This window comes from Anolis carolinensis, chromosome 6 (genome assembly GCF_035594765.1).
Source record: "Anolis carolinensis isolate JA03-04 chromosome 6, rAnoCar3.1.pri, whole genome shotgun sequence".
Lineage (NCBI taxonomy): Eukaryota > Metazoa > Chordata > Lepidosauria > Squamata > Dactyloidae > Anolis > Anolis carolinensis.
The window spans coordinates 2,084,204-2,103,272 of NC_085846.1; the positions used below are offsets into that span (position 1 = coordinate 2,084,204).

Here is a 19,069-nt window from a genome sequence, read left to right on the forward strand (position 1 = left end):
GTTTGTTGCCACCTCGCTCCAAGGCAACCAACGCCCAGAAAGGCCTGCCTTATTTGTTTGCTGCTGGGCTGGGCACTTGGACTTTGCACCTTTTCAGGGCAGGCAGTATATATTCCAATGACCAACAGGCCTGGGCCAACTTGGGCCCTCCCTCCAGGAGTTTTGGATTCAAGACTCCCATAATGTGGGTATGCAGTGATCCCTTGGTTGACTGAAGTGTCCAGTTCCAAGAGGAAAAAGGCATGCACCAACTTGGGCCCTCCCTCCAGGAGTTTTGGACTAAGTGCCCAGTTCCAAGAGGACAAAGGCATGGGCCAACTTGCTGTTAGGAATGGTGGGAGTTGGAGTCCAAAACACCTGCCCTGCCTGCGCTAGAGACGGTTTCCAGATCCGGGAAGCGAGTGCCAGTCCTGATCCGTGACTCAGGCCAGCCATTGTTCTCCCGGGAACAAGACATCCTCTGTGCCCTCCGGCCGTGCACTGTTTGCCCAGAGGCCATTGTTTTCTTGCTTGCATCCCAGATGCAGAGCCAGGGAGGGGCCTCCAAAGGCAATCTAGACTACCCACCAGGTGTTTTGGACTGCAACTCCCACCATTCCTCACAGCCTCAGGCCCCTTCCTTTTCCCCCTCGGCCGCTTAAGCGGCCGAGGGGGAAAAGGAAGGGGCCTGAGGCTGTGAGGAATGGTGGGAGTTGCAGTCCAAAACACTTTTGAGGACCCCAAGTTTGCCAACGCAGGCACATCACACTAATAACACGTCCGCACTCGCTTTTTTAGAACCTCGATTTCTTTTATTCGGTTTTTTTTTTCCTTGTTCCAATATAGTTTTCTTAACCAAAAAAACTACACCTTGTAACGACCAGAAAATTTGGCAGCGATAATAAGGAATTTTTTTTTTCTTTTCTTGTGTTTGTGTGATAGAAAAAACAAATGGCAAAAAAGGGGAAGAATTGGGGGGAAAAGTGGGGGAAGGAAGGAAGGAAGGGGTTAGAAACAAAACATGGCAGAAACTGGGGCAGAGGAGGAAGGGAAGGAGGAAGAGGAGGAGGAGGAGCTGGAATCATATTCAATGCGGCGGATCCGGTGGCGCCGAGGGGGTCCGAAAGGGTCCCTCGATGGTCCAGGAAGCCGCCTTCAAAGAGGCCCTCCTCCTTCCGCTGCTGTTCTTCTTCCTCTTCCGTCATCATCATCAGTAGTTGTACCGCAGGAGGGTCAAGGCAGAGAGAGAAGAGAAGAGAGAGGAGGGGGTCCGAGGGGGGTCCGGAGGGGCGGTCAATACTGTGACCGCCGCAAGTGGTTGGCCATCTCGTAGCACTTCTTGTTGACGCAGCCGCCGTGGACGCCCTCCTTGCCCATCACCAGCACTATCGCTGTTTGGGAGAAAGAGAGAGGAACACAACAAAACAGGGTATAAATAAACATAATAACAACAACAGCAAAAGGCCACCCTACTGGGATCTGTGAGCATCATCCGAAAATACATCACACTGTCCTAAACACTTGGGAAGTGTTCGACTTGTGATTTTGTGATATGAAATCTTGTTTGCTGTGTCATACTACCCTGTTTCCCCGAAAATAAGACATCCCCAGAAAATAGGACCTAGTAGAGATTTTGCTGAATTGCTAAATATAAGGCCTCCCCCAAAAGTAAGACCTATCAAAGTTTTTGTTTGGAAGCATGCTCGCCAAACAGAACACCAGAGCATGCATGATCAGTAAATGTAAGTACCATAGATTGTTGTACATGGAAATAATGGTAGTAACAAGAAAGTCTTGATAGGATTCACAGTTTGTCTGGTTATGCTGGTTTATGATGACAACTACTGTACAGTATATAATAAATGTGAATTCTTCTCCATGGAAAAATAAGACATCCCCTAAAAATAACACCTAGCACATCTTTGGGAGCAAAAATTAATATAAGGCACTGTCTTATTTTTGGGGAAACACGGTATGTCAATAATAATAATTCTGGTCAATGTTGCAATCCTTGATTCTGCTGTCACCTGGGATTGCAACATTGATGAGAAGCAACTGGAAATATTATTGTGTTGATATTTCCAGTTGTGTCTCATCGACAGCAGAGAAGCAACTGGAAAAGCTGACATGATACGAGGATTTAAAGATCAAACTGCAAAGACTCTAGCACAAGCCAGTCAAAGTGGTCCCAGTGGTGATCGGCACACTGGGTACAGCGTCTAAAGACTTGGCCTGCACTTAAACACAATTGGCGCTGACAAAATCACCACCTGTCTGCAGCAAAAGGCCATCCTACTCTGATCTGCACGCATTGTTCGCCGATACATCACACAGTCCTAGACACTTGGGATCCAATACAAAAGCCAGCACAGTGACCTTGTTTGCTATGCACTAATCTTGTTGTGTATCAAATAATATTTTCAATATGGAACACAGGCAGCGGCACAACAACCTACTTGAACCATCTCCCTACAAAAAGCAGAAAAAGGACAGAGGGACAAGCAAAGAAAAATTGGGAGATCGTTCCCTTTTCTTATCACCTGATAAAGACAGTTTCCAGCTGTTAGGAGAGGCGGGTTACAAATACAATTATTATTATATCCTAGATCCAAGCCTAGGCCTCCTCCCCAAAGGGAGGCTGACCAATCTTTCTGCTTTTAAAAGTGATTGAAACAGAATGGGCACATGAAGAGCTGGGATTCTGCCCGCTGTAGGCTTCTCCCAATCTTTTTAAACCTCTTTCCGTATTTTCCCATAATTATCACCAAATACACTGGAGTTTTGGGTAGAGATCTCTGCTCCTACAGACCTCTCGCTGCTCCCCAAAATGCAATGGCTTTTCTGGATACTGGACTCCATTGTTCCATTTTGGGGAGAGAAGGGCAGGCTGAGGACCAGCCAAGAAAGGTCAGTGCATCTTAAAAACATGCAGCAGGTTCTCCGTTAACCAGGAAAACATGGAAGAAATACTTCAAACCACAAAACTGACTTTAAAATCAAACGATGTCACCTGAAGTTTGTCTGAAATTTGCTTTGAATTCCTGTATTATATCAGGTCAATCCAGAGTTGATGGTATGAGTTAGGCCAATTTCTAACAGCAACTCTGAAGCAACCAGCAGTCTCTAGCAATCCTCATGAGTGCTAGTTAACTGAGAGTCTTTTGTGCAATCCAAAAAAACCCTTTCTCCTTGGTACAATTATGTGTTTCTTTTCTTGTTAGAATTATTTGCCAGGAACTGGCTTTCACTTGTAAGCATCCTTTGGTTTTGGGGGAAAATTGGGATATGCATGGAGTTCAGAAGAACATTTGCATTCTCCAAAAGGAATGGGATCACAAGGGTTAACAACCTACAAACAGACAGACAATGAGTGCGGGGTTTGAAGGAGTTTCTGCAGTTGTGTGTTTAGGGTTTAGCCTGCCATTGTTGATGGAGGTATGGTTTAGGCACACAATGGTGCAGGAATGTCTCAGCTTAAGGCGTTTGTTTTATATTTAGTTACGTAAGAGGTCATATATACAGTGAAGCCAATGGAGGGGATTGTGGGATACGAGATCAACTTAGTTTCTGCGTGGCGTTGCCATTAAATGTGGGCCTAGCTCTGCACTGGCCTGGTCTCAATATCAAAATGCTGCAATTAAAAGCAAATAAAGACAAACTCAGCTTAGTGTAACAGTTTGTATTATAAAACGTTTGGGATGGAAGTAGGAATTTTTTTAGTGAAATGGCAGTTGAAATTATTTCACTTACATTGAAATAATTGGGTTGTTATGTTTTCTGGGCTGTATGGCCATGAAACAACACACATCAACAACACATTGAAATAATTGTTTGATTTTTTGTTGGTTGCTTGAGAATCTACTTTGCTGTGAAAATCTGCTCTCTTTGCACCTTTTATTCTTTTTCTTTGCTTCTGAAGAAGAGTTTTGAAAGTTTGAAGGAAGGAAAAGGAGGAGGAGGAGGGGGAGAAGAGGCATCTTAGGAAATGCTGGGCCATTGCTTGCAAGGCAGGAAGCGCAAGAAAGAAGAAGAAAGAAAGGAGGCCTCAACCCCCCCCCCCCCCCTGGCCTGCATTGAGTCACAAGGGCCCCCTCCCTCTCCCTCCCTCTGGAACATGGAGCAATGCCTCCTTCCTCCCATAGCAATGGCAGAGCAGGCAAAGGCTTCTACCCCGAGGGCGACCATAAAGCCTGCCTCCTCCTCAGCAAAGGCATGCCACTGTGCCCCCCCCCCCCCCATTACTGGTCAGTCCCCAGTTGAGCAAGATTTATGGCCCCACTCCCTGCAGCTGCTTGCCCCAAGGCCGGACAGTGGCCGCCTTCTCTCCCTTCAAAGGGGCAGCAGCAGCCGGATGGACGGGGCCAGGCCACAGCTGTCCTTCTCTCCCCCTCTGGCCTGCCGGACAGAGGATCCCTGGCCACAGCTGTCGGGGAGGGGGGCATGGAATGCAGCCCCGTGGAAGGAAGGGAGAGAAGGAAGGACAGCTGCAGAAGAGAGGCTGGGAAGAAGAAGAAGAAGAAGAAAGGGGTCTGTTTGGGGAGGAAGGGGCAAAGGAAGAGGGGACTGCCTCCCCACCACTCCCTTTAGTGGATGTGTCCCACTGCTCTTGTGCAATGGTAGTTTCTTGAATAGAAAAGATTATTCTTGCAGGGAGAGCCCCTGCTGCACCAGGAAAAGGAAAACCTGGGTTGCTCTGAGTTTTCCGGGCTGTAGGGCCATGTTCCAGAAGCATTCTCTCCAGGCAGGAATCAGCTCCAAGGCCTGGCTGCTTCCAGCCTGGGGGAATCTTTTGTGGGGAGGAGTTAGCTGGCCCTGATTGTTTTCTGCCTGGAATTCCCCTGTTTTCTGAGTGTTGTTCTTTATTTACTGTCCTGATTTTAGAGTTTTTTAAAATACCAATAGCCAGATTCCCCCAGGCAGGAATAAGCGAGGCCTTGAAGCTGTAAGACTTTTGAATGCTAATCAAGGTGATTTATTGCAACATTCACAGAAGAGTTCTTTCTACCACCCAGGACATCATTCCAGAGATATATAAGCCCCTCTTGCCTAGTTTCCAACAACCTCACAACCTCTAAGGATGACTGCCATAGATGGGGGCGAAACATCAGGAGAGAATGCTTCTGGAACATGGCCAGACAGCCTGGAAAATTCACAGCAATCCAGTGATTCTGGCCATGAAAGCTTTCGACAACACAAAAGGAGAACCAAGTAGTGCATTTGGGGGAACGGGGCGAAACAGAGGGCAGAGGGGTGCTGCAAAGGTCACAGGGCAGACTTTGGAGCAAATAAACACTGACGAGATTTGGTTTTCCATATGGAATGCTAATTGATTTCGTATGTATATTATTAGTGATGCCATGGTCTTGTAAATTGGAAACGCCCTGTACCCATTTGCACTGCCCACCTTGAGCCCAAATAAGGGGATTTTGAAAGGGAAATGGCCCTTAGGCAGAGGGGACCCCCAAAAGCCAGCAAAAGGGGTTGCATCCCATGTTGTATTGGGGGGGAGCTACTCACTCTTGTTGGTCATGGCAGCTGTGATGTTGAAGGTGGGGGCCCCGCCGGTGCTCTTTGTCCGGAGGTCCATGGTGCACTCCCCGTCCGTGTGGAGGCTGTCCCGGATGACAGAGCACTTCTGGCCCCCCAGCGTCAGGCCGTTCACAAAGAGGCTGCTCCGGTCCTTCCCCACCAGAGTGTTCACCTCCGCCGGCTGCAAAGAGGAGCAACAACCAAAATGAAGAGCAGGCAGGAAGGTGTTGGTATGTAAACGTCAACAAGCCAAGCCAAGACCCAAAGCACCCCATCAATGCACCTTTGGTGTCAGAGACAGAATGGGCAGTTCAACACACAGTTGTTTCCCTATAGAACAAGCATGGGCAAACTTGGGCCTTCCCTCCAGGTGTTTTGGATCCCAAGTCCCACCATTCCTAACAGCCTCAGGCCCCTTCTTTTTCACCCTCAGCCGCTTAAGCGGCTGAGGGTGAAAAGGAAGGGGCCTGAGGCTGTTAGGAATAGCGGGACTTGGGATCCAAAACACCCAGAGGGCCCAAGCTGGCTCATGCCTGACATAGACATTTTATTTATTTATATCCCACTTTATCTCTCCATACAGAGACTCAAAGCGGCTCACAATAAAAAACATCACAAGTTAAAAATATACAATAATAAAACAGTGTATCATTATATATTATCAGTAGTATTATATTTAATATATCATTATTATACAATATTATTATACTGTATTATTATTGTATTACATTATAGTGTTATCAATATTATATGTATATGTGTGTGTGTATATATGTGTATACACACACACACACACACACACAGAGTAGAGTCTCACTTATCCAACATAAACGGGCCGGCAGAATGTTGGATAAGCGAATATGTTGGATAATAAGGAGAGATTAAGAAGAAGCCTATTAAACATCAAATTAGGTTATGATTTTATAAATTAAGCACCAAAACATCATGTTATACAACAAATTTGACAGAAAAAGTAGTTCAATAGGCAGTAATGCTACGTAGTAATTACTGTATTTATGAATTTAGCACCAAAATATCATGATGTATTGAAAAGATTGACTACAAAAATGCGTTGGATAATCCAGAACATTGGATAAGCGAACGTTGGATAAGTGAGACTCATATAGGCACAGCACAATATTAGTATTACTATGTATTTTATTATACTGCACTATACTGTTATTATATATAATAGTAATAATAAAACTTTATTTATACCCCGCCACCATCTCCCCAACGGGGACTCGGGGCGGCTTACATGGGGCCATGCCCAGAACAGTACAATATAGCAAAATATAAAAACAACATATATATTATTGATTACTAATAATTTGTAATATTACATGTAATACACAATTATTATATATTATTATAGTTTGCTATATTAGAGTCCCCTCCCCTCTCCTCTCCCCTGTGGTATAATAATATGTTTTAGAAAGACAAAATCCCTAATCAAACATGCACACAGACTGCAAACCATGGGCTCCTTCCACAAGAGTCGCAGCCCCAGGCGGCCTGAAGTTCCCTTTTCCAAAAAGGCAAGAGCTGGAGGGAGTGGCAGCAAAATCCCCTTCTCCGTCCAAGCTCTGAGTGGAGCATTTTTCCTCCCTAAAAGGAGGAAGGAAGGGTGGAGGGGGGGGGGGAATGGGTTGTCCTGCGGTCAGACTGAGAAGCCCTTCCTATGGCCCAACGGCCAGGGCTACCACTGCCTGCCTGCCTGCCACCCACTCCCTTGTTGTTGCCGCTTGCATTGTTTGGGAAAGGTGGTACCCTGCTCTGCTGCCACGTCTCCCTCCGGAAATAAAGGGCAAGAGGGGGGAAGGGGGCAAATGAACACAATGGGGGGGGGGGGGAAGAGTGCATGAAAAGGAGTTGATGGGGGACACATGGCTGGAAGGAGCCCCTTTCTCAAGGCAAGAAAGCAGTCTCGGAAAGTCCCAGGGAGCGCGGAATCCACCCTTCAAGATTTGAGCCATAAAAGGGAATCCAGGGAGATCGGCCCCCACATGGTTTACGTCTGCTCTTTATTTCCATTTGCAACTTTGGAGCATTATGATCTACCATAATAATAATTTTATTAGTTGCAATACTAATAATAGATACATAGCTGCTTTGAGTCTCCTTGCAGAGAGAAAAAGTGGGTATAAATAAATATTATAATTATAATAACTATTACAATAAGTTCTAATAATAATAGATACACAGCCACTTTGAGTCAAAAAGCGGTATAAATGATAAGAAGTAGAAGAAGTTCTGATACTAATAATAGATGCACAGCCACTTTGAGTCTCCTTGCAGAGAGAAAAGGAGGTATAAAAATAATAATACATTCTAATACTAATAATCGATACATAGCCACTTTAGAGTCTCCTTGCGGAGAGAAAAAGGGTATAAATATATATAATAATACATTCTAATACTACTAATAGATACATAACTGCTTTTAGGGATATAATGAAAGGGGTATAAATAAACATAAGAATATATAAAATAATAATGCATTCTAATATTAATAACAGCTAATAACAGCCAACATTATTGACTGCAATTGCAGCATGGAGCTGGAGGTATCTCAAGACGCTAGTAAAGGGTGAGGTGGGGCCTTTCCTTAAGGACTCCAAAAGCCTCCTCTGGGGTCCCCTGCCCCCTAAATTGTACTATAATTTCCATTTTCTGGCAATTTTTTCAAGGTTTATGGGGGAAAGGCACGGCGTACATGGCACTGATTGCCGCCAATAACAACGGCGGATATAATAATGGATGTGGAAAGGAACAGAAAAGGAATCGAATTATTGCCAATTTGGAAGCCGCTCTAAGTCCCTTTCGGGGTTGAACTAAAGCGGGGAGGGGGGGGGGGGGCGGCGGCAGTAAATAAATAAATAAATAAAAGCAGGCTGGGTGAGATGGGTCCTCTCCAGGGACCCCCAAAAGAGAAGGAGAATCCTCCCCAAATGTCTGCCAAAGGGAAAGGTATTGGGGGGGTCTTGCCACTCCCGCCCCCTTTGCAAACCCTCAAGTGTCCTTTGGGGAAATAAAGCGGGGAATAATAATAATAATAACAACAACAACAATGTGTTTGGAAGTTGCCTGGCCACTTGGATGCATGGAGTGATCATTCGAGAAAAAACGTCAGGCGAGAATGCTTCTGGAACATGGTCCTACAGCCCAGAAAACTCACAGCAACCCAAAAATAATACTGTATTTTTTTCCCTGATGCGGTCAGTAGCTGGTTGGCACTGCAACAGAGGAACAGTCAGCTGCCCATGAGGCCTCCTCCTCCTCAAGAGTTGAATATTAACTCAGAAGGAAAGGGGGGGGGCATTGTGCCAATGGAAAGAATAGGGAACTCCAGACTCCCCCCCCCCTCCTTTTTTCTCCCAATGAGCCTTCGCCAAGACTCCTTTGCGTCTATCTTGGCCACGCATCCCGTATGCTCAGGAAAACCAAAGTTTTCAAGAACGACGGGTAATAAAATATGTTAGGAATGTGAGGGAGGGGGCTATTATTTTAATGGTTCCATGTGATGTTTAACTGACCAAAAATCAGTACGTTTATAATACAGTAGGCATATAATTTCCTTTAATATCAGGCATGGGCAAGCTTCGGCCTTCCTTCCATGTGTTTTGGACTTCAACTCCCACAATTCCTGGCCTCGGGCCCTTTCCTTTCCCCCCTCAGCCGCTTAAGCGGCTGAGGGGGGAAAGGAAGGGGCCCGAGGCCAGGAATTGTGGGAGTTGAAGTCCAAAACACCTAGAAGGAAGGCCGAAGCTCGCCCATGCCTGTTTTCTACCCTCTATCCCAAACTGGAACTGTTCTGGATCAGAGGGAGGGTGCCGCAGCCCCTCCCAGCAACAGGGCCCGGCCAGTGGCGGTGTTTGTGTCCAGGGTGGGGCCCGTTGCCAGCCAGAAAGGGCCCAGACGTCCAGGCAGGATTTTTCCTGGAAAAAGCGGGGAGAGGAAATGGAAAAATACTAGCCACCCCCCCCCCTTTAACTAGCCAAAGAAAGGGGGGGGGATTTCCTGCTGCTCCTAAAGAGGAAGAGTTGCACAATTTGTGGAGGAAGCGGGGGACGTTGCACAAGGAGGCCAAGACATGCTCCTTCCTTTCCTTCCGCCAGGGCTTTTGTCTTCAAGGGGGAGGCCTTGCAAATCCCCCCCTCCTTCCTTCCTTCTTTTTCATTTCTGCCTTCTTTCTTCGTTTTCTTTTTCCTTCCTTCTCTTCCTTTCCCTCCTTGCTCTCTTCTCCCCTTCACTCCTTTATTCCCTTGTTCCTTTTCTTCTTCCCCTCTTTTTTCTTCTATTCTCTCCTTCCTTCCCTTTTTTCTTTCCTTCCTTTTTTCCCTTGTTCCTTTCCCCTTCCTTTCTTTTCCTCTTTCTTTTTTCCCTTTCCTTCCTTCTCCTTCACTCCTCCTTTCCTTCCCTCCCTTGTTCTTTCTCACTTCTTTTCTTTCCTCCTTCCTTCCTTTTTCCCTTTCCCTCTCTTCTTTCCATCCCCTTCACAGTCCTCCGTTCCTTCCCTCTTCCTTTCTTTTCCTCTTTCCCTCCCTTCTGGTCTTCTGTCCTTCCTTCCCTTTTTTCTGTCCTTCCTCTTCCCCTTCCCATTCACTCCTTCCTTCTTTCCTTCCCTCCCTTGTTGCTTTTGCCTTCCTTTTCCTGTTTTTCTTCCCTCCTGTCCCTTGTTCCTTTCCCCTTCCTTCCTTCACTCCTTCTTTCCTTCCCTCCCTTGTTCCTTTCCCCTTCCTTTATTTTCACCTTTCCCTCTTTTTTCTTTCTCCTTTTCCTTCCTTCCCCTTCACTCCTTCTTTGCTTCCCTCCCTTGTTCCTTTCCCCTTCCTTTATTTTCATATTTCCCTCTTTCTTCTTTCTCCCTTTCCTTCCTTCCCCTTCACTCCTTCTTTGCTTCCCTCCCTTGTTCCTTTCCCCTTCCTTTATTTTCATCTTTCCCTCTTTTTTCTTTCTCCTTTTCCTTCCTTCCTTCACTCCTTCTTTCCTTCCCTCCCTTGTTCCTTTCCCCTTGCTTTATTTTCATCTTTCCCTCTTTTTTCTTTCTCCTTTTCCTTCCTTCCTTCACTCCTTCTTTTCTTCCCTCCCTTGTTCCTTTCCCCTTGCTTTATTTTCATCTTTCCCCTTTTTCTTTCTCCTTTTCCTTCCTTCCCCTCCACTCCTTCTTTCCTTCCCTCCCTTGTTCCTTTCCCCTTCCTTTATTTTCATCTTTCCCTCTTTTTTCTTTCTCCTTTTCCTTCCTTCCTTCACTCCTTCTTTCCTTCCCTCCCTTGTTCCTTTCCCCTTCCTTTATTTTCATCTTTCCCCTTTTTCTTTCTCCTTTTCCTTCCTTCCTTCACTCCTTCTTTCCTTCCCTCCCTTGTTCCTTTCCCCTTCCTTTATTTTCATCTTTCCCTCTTTTTTCTTTCTCCTTTTCCTTCCCTCCTTCACTCCTTCTTTGCTTCCCTCCCTTGTTCCTTTCCCCTTGCTTTATTTTCATCTTTCCCTTTTTTCTTTCTCCTTTTCCTTCCTTCCCCTTCACTCCTTCTTTGCTTCCCTCCCTTGTTCCTTTCCCCTTCCTTTATTTTCATATTTCCCTCTTTCTTCTTTCTCCTTTTCTCCCTTTCCTTCCTTCCTTCACTCCTCCTTTCCTTCCCTCCCTTGTTCCTTTTCCCTTCTTTTCCCTCCTTCACTTCTCTATCTTTCTTCTCCTCCTTCCCTTTTCTCCTTTACTTCCTTCCTTTTCTCCTCTCCTTCCCCTTTCCCTCCTTGCTTCCTTCTCTCCCCTTCCTCTCTTCCTTCCTTTTCCTCTTTCCCTTCCTCCCGCTGTTTTTGCCGCCACATAACAAGGCGGAAGTGGGGGGGGGGGGTGAGTGAGTCGAATAAGCGGAATGTGCTTCTCTCTCTTCCTTCCGTTGACCCCGCCCAGATTCTGAGGGAGGAAAGGGGGCGAGACGACCAAAAACCACAAAGCCTGGGCAGGAAGGAAGGTAGGAAGGAAAACAAGGCCTTCTCTTGAAGAGCAAAGGCATGCAAGACCCCCCCCCCCCCGCCCCTCTCTCTCTCTCTCTCCCCCACCATGCCCTACTCTATGGCAGCCCCGCCCCATCTTTGGTCCCTTTCGAGGGAGGCGAGAAGGATGCTGGGTGTTGTAGTCCTTCCCCTTTAAGGAGAGTGGGGGGAGGGCGCCATTGTGGTAAAAAAGGGGGGGGGGAAGGAGAGAGAAAGGCCCAGAATCCTCTCCTGAGGCGGAAACAGCGAGTGGGAGGGGGATTTCCGGTTTGGGGGAGGGGGCGAATGTGGCTTCCCCTTCGCGGACAGGAAAGGGGCTATGACGTGGCACTTTGGGGGCGGCGGGGGGGGGGCCTCTGAAGAAAGATTGAGTTGGACTACAACTCCCAGAATCCCTCACCGCCGCCCTCAGGCCCTTTCCTTTTCCCCCTCAGCCGCTGAAGCGGCTGAGGGGGAAAAGGAAAGGGCCTGAGGGCGGCGGTGAGGGATTCTGGGAGTTGTAGTCCAAGGCTCGGGCCTATTTTTCCCTCAGCGTTTCCTCACCGTGATGCCGGCGAAGGTCTTTCCGGGGGCGGAGGCCCAGACGGAGGGCGCCTCCTTGTAGCCCACGATGGCCGCGTCCTGGCACGTGTCGTCCGCCATCAGGCTGTCGATGTAGCAGCTCCAGCCGCTCATGATGGGCCCACGCTGAGGGGAGGAGAGGGAGGCCTGCCCGGCGGAAGAAGGAAGGGACTGAGGGAGCGCTCGCTCGCTAGCTCTCTCTCTCTCGGCCTGCCTTGCTTCCTGCCTTCGGAGCCCGGCTCGGGAGCTCCTCCTCTGGGCGCGGCGGGAGCGAGACTCAGGCCGGGCGGGCGCGAGAGCGGCACAAGAAGGACTGAGGCGAGAGGGGGGAAACGGGGGGCGGGGCTTCTCGCCGCTTTTCCCCCCCGCGCAGGCGCACAACGCCGCCCTCGCGCTCCGTCCGTTGAAAGAATAGGGCCAGGGCGGGGCTAGTTCCTCTTCGCGCAGGCGCAGAACGCCCCGCTCGCGCTTCTTTCCGAAGCGGGGGCGGGGCTCTTTCCTCCCCGCGCAGGCGCAGAACGCGCTCCTTCGGTTAAAAGGCGGGGCTCCTTCTTTCCTGAAAAAAAAAAAAACCGAGGGCGGGATTCTTTCCTCTCTGCGCAGGCGCAGAACGCGCTCGCTCACAAGAGCGGAGTTCTTTCCTCTCAGTGCATTCGCTTAAGGGCGGGGTTTCTTTCCTCCATGCGCAGGCGCAGAACGCGCTCACTTTCAAGAGCGGAGTTCTTTCGTCTCAGTGCATTCGCTAAGGGCGGGGGTTCTTTCCTCCTTGCGCAGGCGCAGAACGCGCTCGCTCACAAGAGCGGAGTTCTTTCCTCTCAGCGCATTCGCTTAAGGGCGGGGGTTCTTTCCTCCTTGCGCAGGCGCAGAACGCGCTCACTGAGAAGAGCGGAGTTCTTTCCTCTCAGTGCATTCGCTTAAGGGCGGGGTTTCTTTCCTCCCTGCGCAGGCGCAGAACGCGCTCACTCACAAGAGCGGAGTTCTTTCCTCTCAGCACATTCGCTAAGGGCGGGGGTTCTTTCCTCCTTGCGCAGGCGCAGAACGCGCTCACTCTGAAGAGCGGAGTTCTTTCCTCTCAGTGCATTCGCTTAAGGGCGGGGTTTCTTTCCTCCCTGCGCAGGCGCAGAACGCGCTCGCTCACAAGAGCGGAGTTCTTTCCTCTCAGCACATTCGCTTAAGGGCGGGGGTTCTTTCCTCCCTGCGCAGGCGCAAAACGCGCTCATTCGCTTAAGAGCGGGGTTCCATTCCTCCCTGCGCAGGCGCAGAACGCACGCCTTCGGTGAAGGGCGGTGCTGCCTTCCTCTTTGCGCAAGCGCAGATCACCACTCTCGTGCTCCTTAAGTTAAATGAAAAGGCGAGAGCAGGGCTCCTTGCTCTCCGCGCAGGCGCAAAACCCCTAGTTTAAAAAAAAAAAGGCGAGGCTCCACCATGCGCAGGCGCAGAACGTGGCGCTCAAGCTCCTTTCGGTCGGGAAAAAAAGGCGAAGGCGAGGTTGCTTCCTTCGTGCGCAGGCGCACGCGGTACCACCTCCAATGGCCGCTAGGGGCGCGGCGGAGACTCTCTCTGTGTGTCTTCAAGGCAGGCGTGGTTTGGACTCCAACTCCCATCATTCCTCAGCCTCAGGCCCTTTCCGTAAGCGGCTGAGGGGGAAAAAGGAAAGGGCCTGAGGCTGTGAGGCATGATGGGAGTTGGAGTCCAAAACACCTGGAAGGAAGGCTCAAGTTTGCCCATTCCTTTGCTTCGTTTATTATTATTATTATTATTATGCATGGGCTGGATGGCCATTTGTTGGGAAGGATTGGATGGTGTCTTCCTGCCTGGCAGAAGGAGGTTGCACTGGGTGGCCTGTTGGGATCCCTTACAACTCTATGCAAACATGCAAATGTGAGTAGATAAATAGGTACCACTCCGGCGGGAAGGTAACATGCCACATGACCTTGGAGGTGTCTACGGACAACGCCGGCTCTTCGGCTTAGAAATTGAGATGAGCACCAACCCCCAGTCAGTCACGACTGGACTTAACGTCAGGGGAAAACCTTTACCTTACCTACAACTCTATGAGTGTAATAGTAATAACAAAAATTATTATTATTATTATTATTATTATGGATAATAATATAATAGTAATTCTGTCTTCCTGCTTGGTAGGATAGTGCTGGACTAGGAATATAATAATATAACTCTAGAAATATAATCATAATAATACCATAAATGATGTTGATAATAATAATAGTGGATAATAATATATTAGTAATTCTGTTTTCCTGTTTGCAGAAGGGGATTGTCTGGATGACAACCCCCTTTGGAGTCCCTTCCAATTCTGTGAGTCTAATAATAATAATTATAATAAACATAAAGGGATGATGATACCATAATATAATAGCAATTCTGCTTTCCTATAAGGCAGAGGGGGGTTTGACCGGATGGCCTTTTGGGGTCCCTTCCAACTCTAGGAATATAATAATAATAATAATAATAATAATAATAATAATAATGGTTAATAATATAATGGTACTTCTGTCTTCCTGCTTGGCAGAAGTGGTTGACTAGATGACCTTTTGGGGTCCCTTCCAACTCTAGGAATATAATAATAATGGTTCATAATATAATGGTACTTCTATCTTCCTGCTTGGCAGGAGTGGTTGACTAGATGACCTTTTGGGGTCCCTTCCAACTCTAGGAATATTATAATAATAATAATAATAATAATGGTTCATAATATAATGGTACTTCTGTCTTCCTGCTTGGCAGAAGGGGGTTGACTAGATGACCTTTTGGGGGTCCCTTCCAACTCTAGGAATATAATAATAATAATAATAATAATAATAATAATATAATGGTACTTCTGTCTTCCTGCTTGGCAGAAGGGGGTTGAGTAGATGACCTTTTGGGGTCCCAACTCTAGGAATATAATAATATTGGTTAATAATGTAATAGCAATTCTGTCTTCCTGCTTGGCAGAAGGGGGTTGACTAGATGACTTTTACAGGTCCCTTCCAACTCTAGGAATTTATTCAATGCAAGACATATACACCCACTAAAACAGGGCTCCCCAAACTTTCAAAGCAGAGGGCCGGTCCACAATCCTTCAGACTGTTGAGGGGCCAAATTATTATTTGGGGGAAAAAACCGAACAAATCCCTATGCACACTGCACATACCTTATTTGTAGTGCAAAACAACAATAACAATGAAAGAACAATACAATATTTAAAAATGAAAACAATTGTAACCAACATAAACCTATCAGGATTTCAATAGAAGTGTGGGCCTGCTTCTGGCCAATGAGATAGTCAGGTTAATTAGGGTTGTTGTTGTTGTTGTGTGTCTTCAAGTCATTTCAGGCTTTGGGCGAGCCTAAGTCCAAAATTATTTATTTATTCATTTACTACATTTATTTACTACATTTATATCCCACCCTTCTCAGCCTGAAGGGAACTCAGAGCAGCTGTATGTACATACAATATATTATATTATTAGCATAGCACAATATTAGCATTATACTATATTGAACTATACCACTATACTGTGATATTATATGTAATATATAACATATAATTAATATTATTATATGGTATTATTGTTTGCATTATATTGTATAAAATGATAATATTCTTATCAATATCATATGTATATACAATATATTATATTATTAAAACTGATATAAAAATATTATTTTATAAATGAGGGCGGGGGCCAGGTAAATTACCTTGGAGGGCTGCATCCGGCCCCCGGGCCTTAGTTTGGGGACCCCTGCACTAAAATCATAAAATTAAAAATATATACTATATATATATATATATATATATATATATATATATATATATATATATGAAAATGAATCCATATATAGATAAGGTGCAGTAAAGGAGCTGCAAGCCCGCCTGAGCCCTTGCTGTGTGGCCAGGTGACTCACAACGCGGGTGAGGATTCAGGAAGTGGTGAATGGGGAGAGGGCAGGAAATGGGCCCCACCTTTCGACCTTTAGATCCCCCAAGAAGACGCAATTGTTCCATTGAGAAACCTTGAAAAGGAAGGTGGGGGGAGAGAAAAGGTGTTGCAAGCATTGCGAGGCATGTCTTTCGGCACGTCAAGCCTCAGAAGTAAGATCCTGGCCTGATGCATCTGTGCAACATGTGCAACTCCTCTGCCGTTGCTCTGCAACACTATGTGATTTTTACTGCAGGGCGATCAATGTCATTTCCTAATTGCTTCTATCATAAAAACGTGAGGAAAGTTCACCGCACAAACTTTGTTTTGCAGGAGAGATACCGTTTTGCAAGGAATATCTCAGAGTCTCAACCCATTCAGCATAATCTGTGCCACAAAAACAACGTTTCTGGAGTGGAACAACTACTTTCACAGTAAGGGCCGCACAATTAAACAGGAACGAACACTTCTATTGTTTTCAAATGTCACAGAGTGCAATTCAAGTCACACACAAAAGCAGAAATTGGAGAAGGAGAGGTGTTGCAAAGGACACCTCTGGTGCTCTTATGACACACTCCATGCGCACCACTGAAGAAATGGCTCCAATTGCCGCATTGTGCACTGGGCCCTCTGGCAGAAGGAGGTTGGACTGGATGGCCTTGGGGGGTCCCTTTCAACTCAAGGATTCTATTATTATTATTATTATACAGAGGTTGGATGGCTATGTGTTGGTAAGCAATTCATGGTGCTTTCCCGCCTGGCAGGAAGGGGGCTAGACTAGATGGTCTTTGGGGGTCTCTTCCAACTCTAGGTTTCTATTATGAGAGCCATGCGTGAGTTGGGGCCTTTTACCCTAGCACTCAAGACCTGGCTCTTTACTAGAGCTTTTAATCTATGGTAATTTTATCAATATTTATATGTATGTATTTTTATCCTTTACAATTTTATCTTGTAAATCGCCTAGAGCATCGTGGATGGAGGGCGATTAATAAGTAATTAAATGATGATGATGATGATGATGATGATTATTATTATTATTATTATTATTACTTTAGTGTATGACACAGCAAACGAGATAGATATGCTGGATTTCGTATCACAAAATCACAAGTCGAACACTTCCCAAGTGTCTAGGACTGTGTGATGTATTTTCAGATGATGCATGCAGATCCTAGTAGGGTGGCCTTTTGCAGTTGGCAGATCGTGATTTTGTCAATGTCTATTGTTTCCAAATGCCGGCTGAGATCTTTTGGCACGGCACCCAGTGTGCCCATCACCACCGGGACCACCTGCACTGGTTTCTGCCAGAGTCGTTGAAGTTCAATCTGGAGGTCCTGATAGCGGCTGAGTTTTTCCTGTTGTTTTTCGTCAATGCGACTTTCACCTGGGATGGCGACATCAATGATCCAAACCCTTTTCTTTTCCACAACTGTGATGTCTGGTGTGTGTGTTCCAGAACTTTGTCAGTCTGGATTCGGAAGTCCCACAGTATCTTTGCGTGCTCATTTTCCAAGACTTTTGCAGGTTTGTGATCCCACCAGTTCTTTGCTGCTGGGAGGTGGGACTTGAGGCATAAGTTCCAATGGATCATTTGGGCCACATAATTGTGCCTCTGTTTGTAGTCTGTGCGATTTTCTTACAGCAGCTGAGGATATGATCCATGGTTTCGTCAGTTTCCTTGCACAGTCTGCATTTTGGGTCATCAGCTGATTTTTCAATCTTGGCCTTAATGGCATTTGTTCTGATAGCTTGCTCCTGGGCTGCAAGCTTTTCCTTCAATAATAATAATAATAATAATGCAGAGGCTGGATAGCCATCTGTCAGGAGGAATCGGATTGTGCTTTCCTGCCTGGCAGAAGGAGGTTGGACTGGATGCCCTTTGGGGATCCCTCCCAGCTGTAAGATTGCATTATTATTATTGTAATAATGATAATTGTAATAATAATAATAATAATAACAACTATTTTTATATCCTGCCACCATCTCCCCAAGGGGACTCGGGGCGACTTACATGGGGCAAGGCCCGACAACACAATAAAAATAAAAATACATAAAAATCAATTGACAATATAAAAATAGGATAAAAACAGCAATATTGTAACCATGAATAATAATATCAACCGGCAACCAGACACAGTTTCTGTCATCTTCATGGGTGGGTAGACTAAAAGCAGCAGTACAGGTTGATCACTAAAGTGCATGATCATGTGACAAAGGATAAGGATAGATTATTATTATTATCATTATTATTATTATTATTATTATTATTATTATTATGCAGAGGCTGGATGGCCATCTGTCAGGAGGGATCGGATTGGGCCTTCCTGAGCCTGGCAGAAGGAGGTATTATTATTCCCTTCCTTGCCTAGAGAGCCCTATGACTCTGTGTATCCTGACCTGTTCCAGTTATGCTTCCACCCACTTTCCCAGCTGTTTGTAAAAGCCCCTTCCTTTGCCTTACTTCTGTTTCTGCACAAATCCATTTGCACTCTGTTAACCCCGTTGCAGCCCGGCCGAGCCACTTATCATGCGCCCAGGAAGCCTTGATGAGATTAGCCGTCCTTGGTGTCACCCTCATTAAGATGAGTCCCATCCAGATAATCGCTTGGAAATCCCATAAAGGGAGGGAGAGAGAAGCCACGCCCTTCCATTCCACCACAGCCCCCTACTCTCATCATCATCATCATCATCATTGTCATCATCACCATATTCATCCTTCCACTTTTTCTCCAGCAGCACCCTATTATTATTATTATTATTATTATTATTATTATTATTATTATTATTATTATTTTATTATGACACAGCAAACAAGATAGACATGCTGGATTTCGTATCACAAAATCACAAGTTGAACACTTCCCAAGTGTCTGGGACTGTGTGATGTATTTTCGGATGATGCGTGCAGATCCCAGCAGGGTGGCCTTTTGCAGTTGGCAGATCGTGATTTTGTCAATGTCTATTGTTTCCAAATGCCGGCTGAGATCTTTTGGCACAGCACCCAGTGTGCCAATCACCACCGGGACCACCTGCACTGGTTTCTGCCAGTCTTTGAAGTTCAATCTTGAGGTCCTGATAGC

At 46.3% G+C, this 19,069-nt stretch overlaps 2 protein-coding genes across 3 annotated transcripts; one reads left to right on the forward strand and one right to left on the reverse strand.

The window, feature by feature from the left end:
- Positions 1 to 769: 769 nt before the first annotated feature.
- Positions 770 to 12,366, reverse strand: pfn1 (profilin 1). The gene is made up of 3 exons (XM_062958024.1): positions 12,046 to 12,366; positions 5,497 to 5,689; positions 770 to 1,370 (listed from the first exon to the last, which is right to left on the reverse strand). Exons 1-3 carry the CDS (start codon positions 12,175 to 12,177, stop codon positions 1,273 to 1,275), a joined length of 423 nt encoding a protein of 140 aa, XP_062814094.1. The 5' UTR covers positions 12,178 to 12,366; the 3' UTR covers positions 770 to 1,272.
- Positions 9,500 to 16,533, forward strand: LOC134292586 (uncharacterized). Of its 2 annotated transcripts, none has more exons than XM_062958019.1 (2): positions 9,500 to 11,480; positions 16,323 to 16,533. In XM_062958019.1, the coding sequence occupies exons 1-2, from the start codon at positions 9,602 to 9,604 to the stop codon at positions 16,373 to 16,375; spliced, it is 1,932 nt and encodes a 643-aa protein (XP_062814089.1). In that variant the 5' UTR covers positions 9,500 to 9,601; the 3' UTR covers positions 16,376 to 16,533. The 2 variants fall into 2 exon arrangements, 1 of the variants encoding a protein (XP_062814089.1); XR_009999837.1 differs by lacking the exon at positions 9,500 to 11,480 and adding an exon at positions 12,588 to 13,944.
- Positions 16,534 to 19,069: the final 2,536 nt, after the last annotated feature.

What these genes read in the sequence shown, in the direction of transcription:
- LOC134292586 (XM_062958019.1), top strand. Translation starts at nt 9,602, where the DNA reads ATGCTCCTTCCTTTCCTTCCGCCAGGGCTTTTGTCTTCAAGGGGGAGG. An exon ending in AAGCCTGGGCAGGAAGGAAG is followed by an intron (nt 11,481 to 16,322) that starts GTAGGAAGGAAA and finishes TTTGTTTTGCAG; the next exon opens with GAGAGATACCGTTTTGCAAG.
- pfn1 (XM_062958024.1), bottom strand. Translation starts at nt 12,177, where the DNA reads ATGAGCGGCTGGAGCTGCTACATCGACAGCCTGATGGCGGACGACACG. An exon ending in AGACCTTCGCCGGCATCACG is followed by an intron (nt 5,690 to 12,045) that starts GTGAGGAAACGC and finishes TCCTCTTTGCAG; the next exon opens with CCGGCGGAGGTGAACACTCT. An exon ending in AGCTGCCATGACCAACAAGA is followed by an intron (nt 1,371 to 5,496) that starts GTGAGTAGCTCC and finishes TCTCCCAAACAG; the next exon opens with CGATAGTGCTGGTGATGGGC.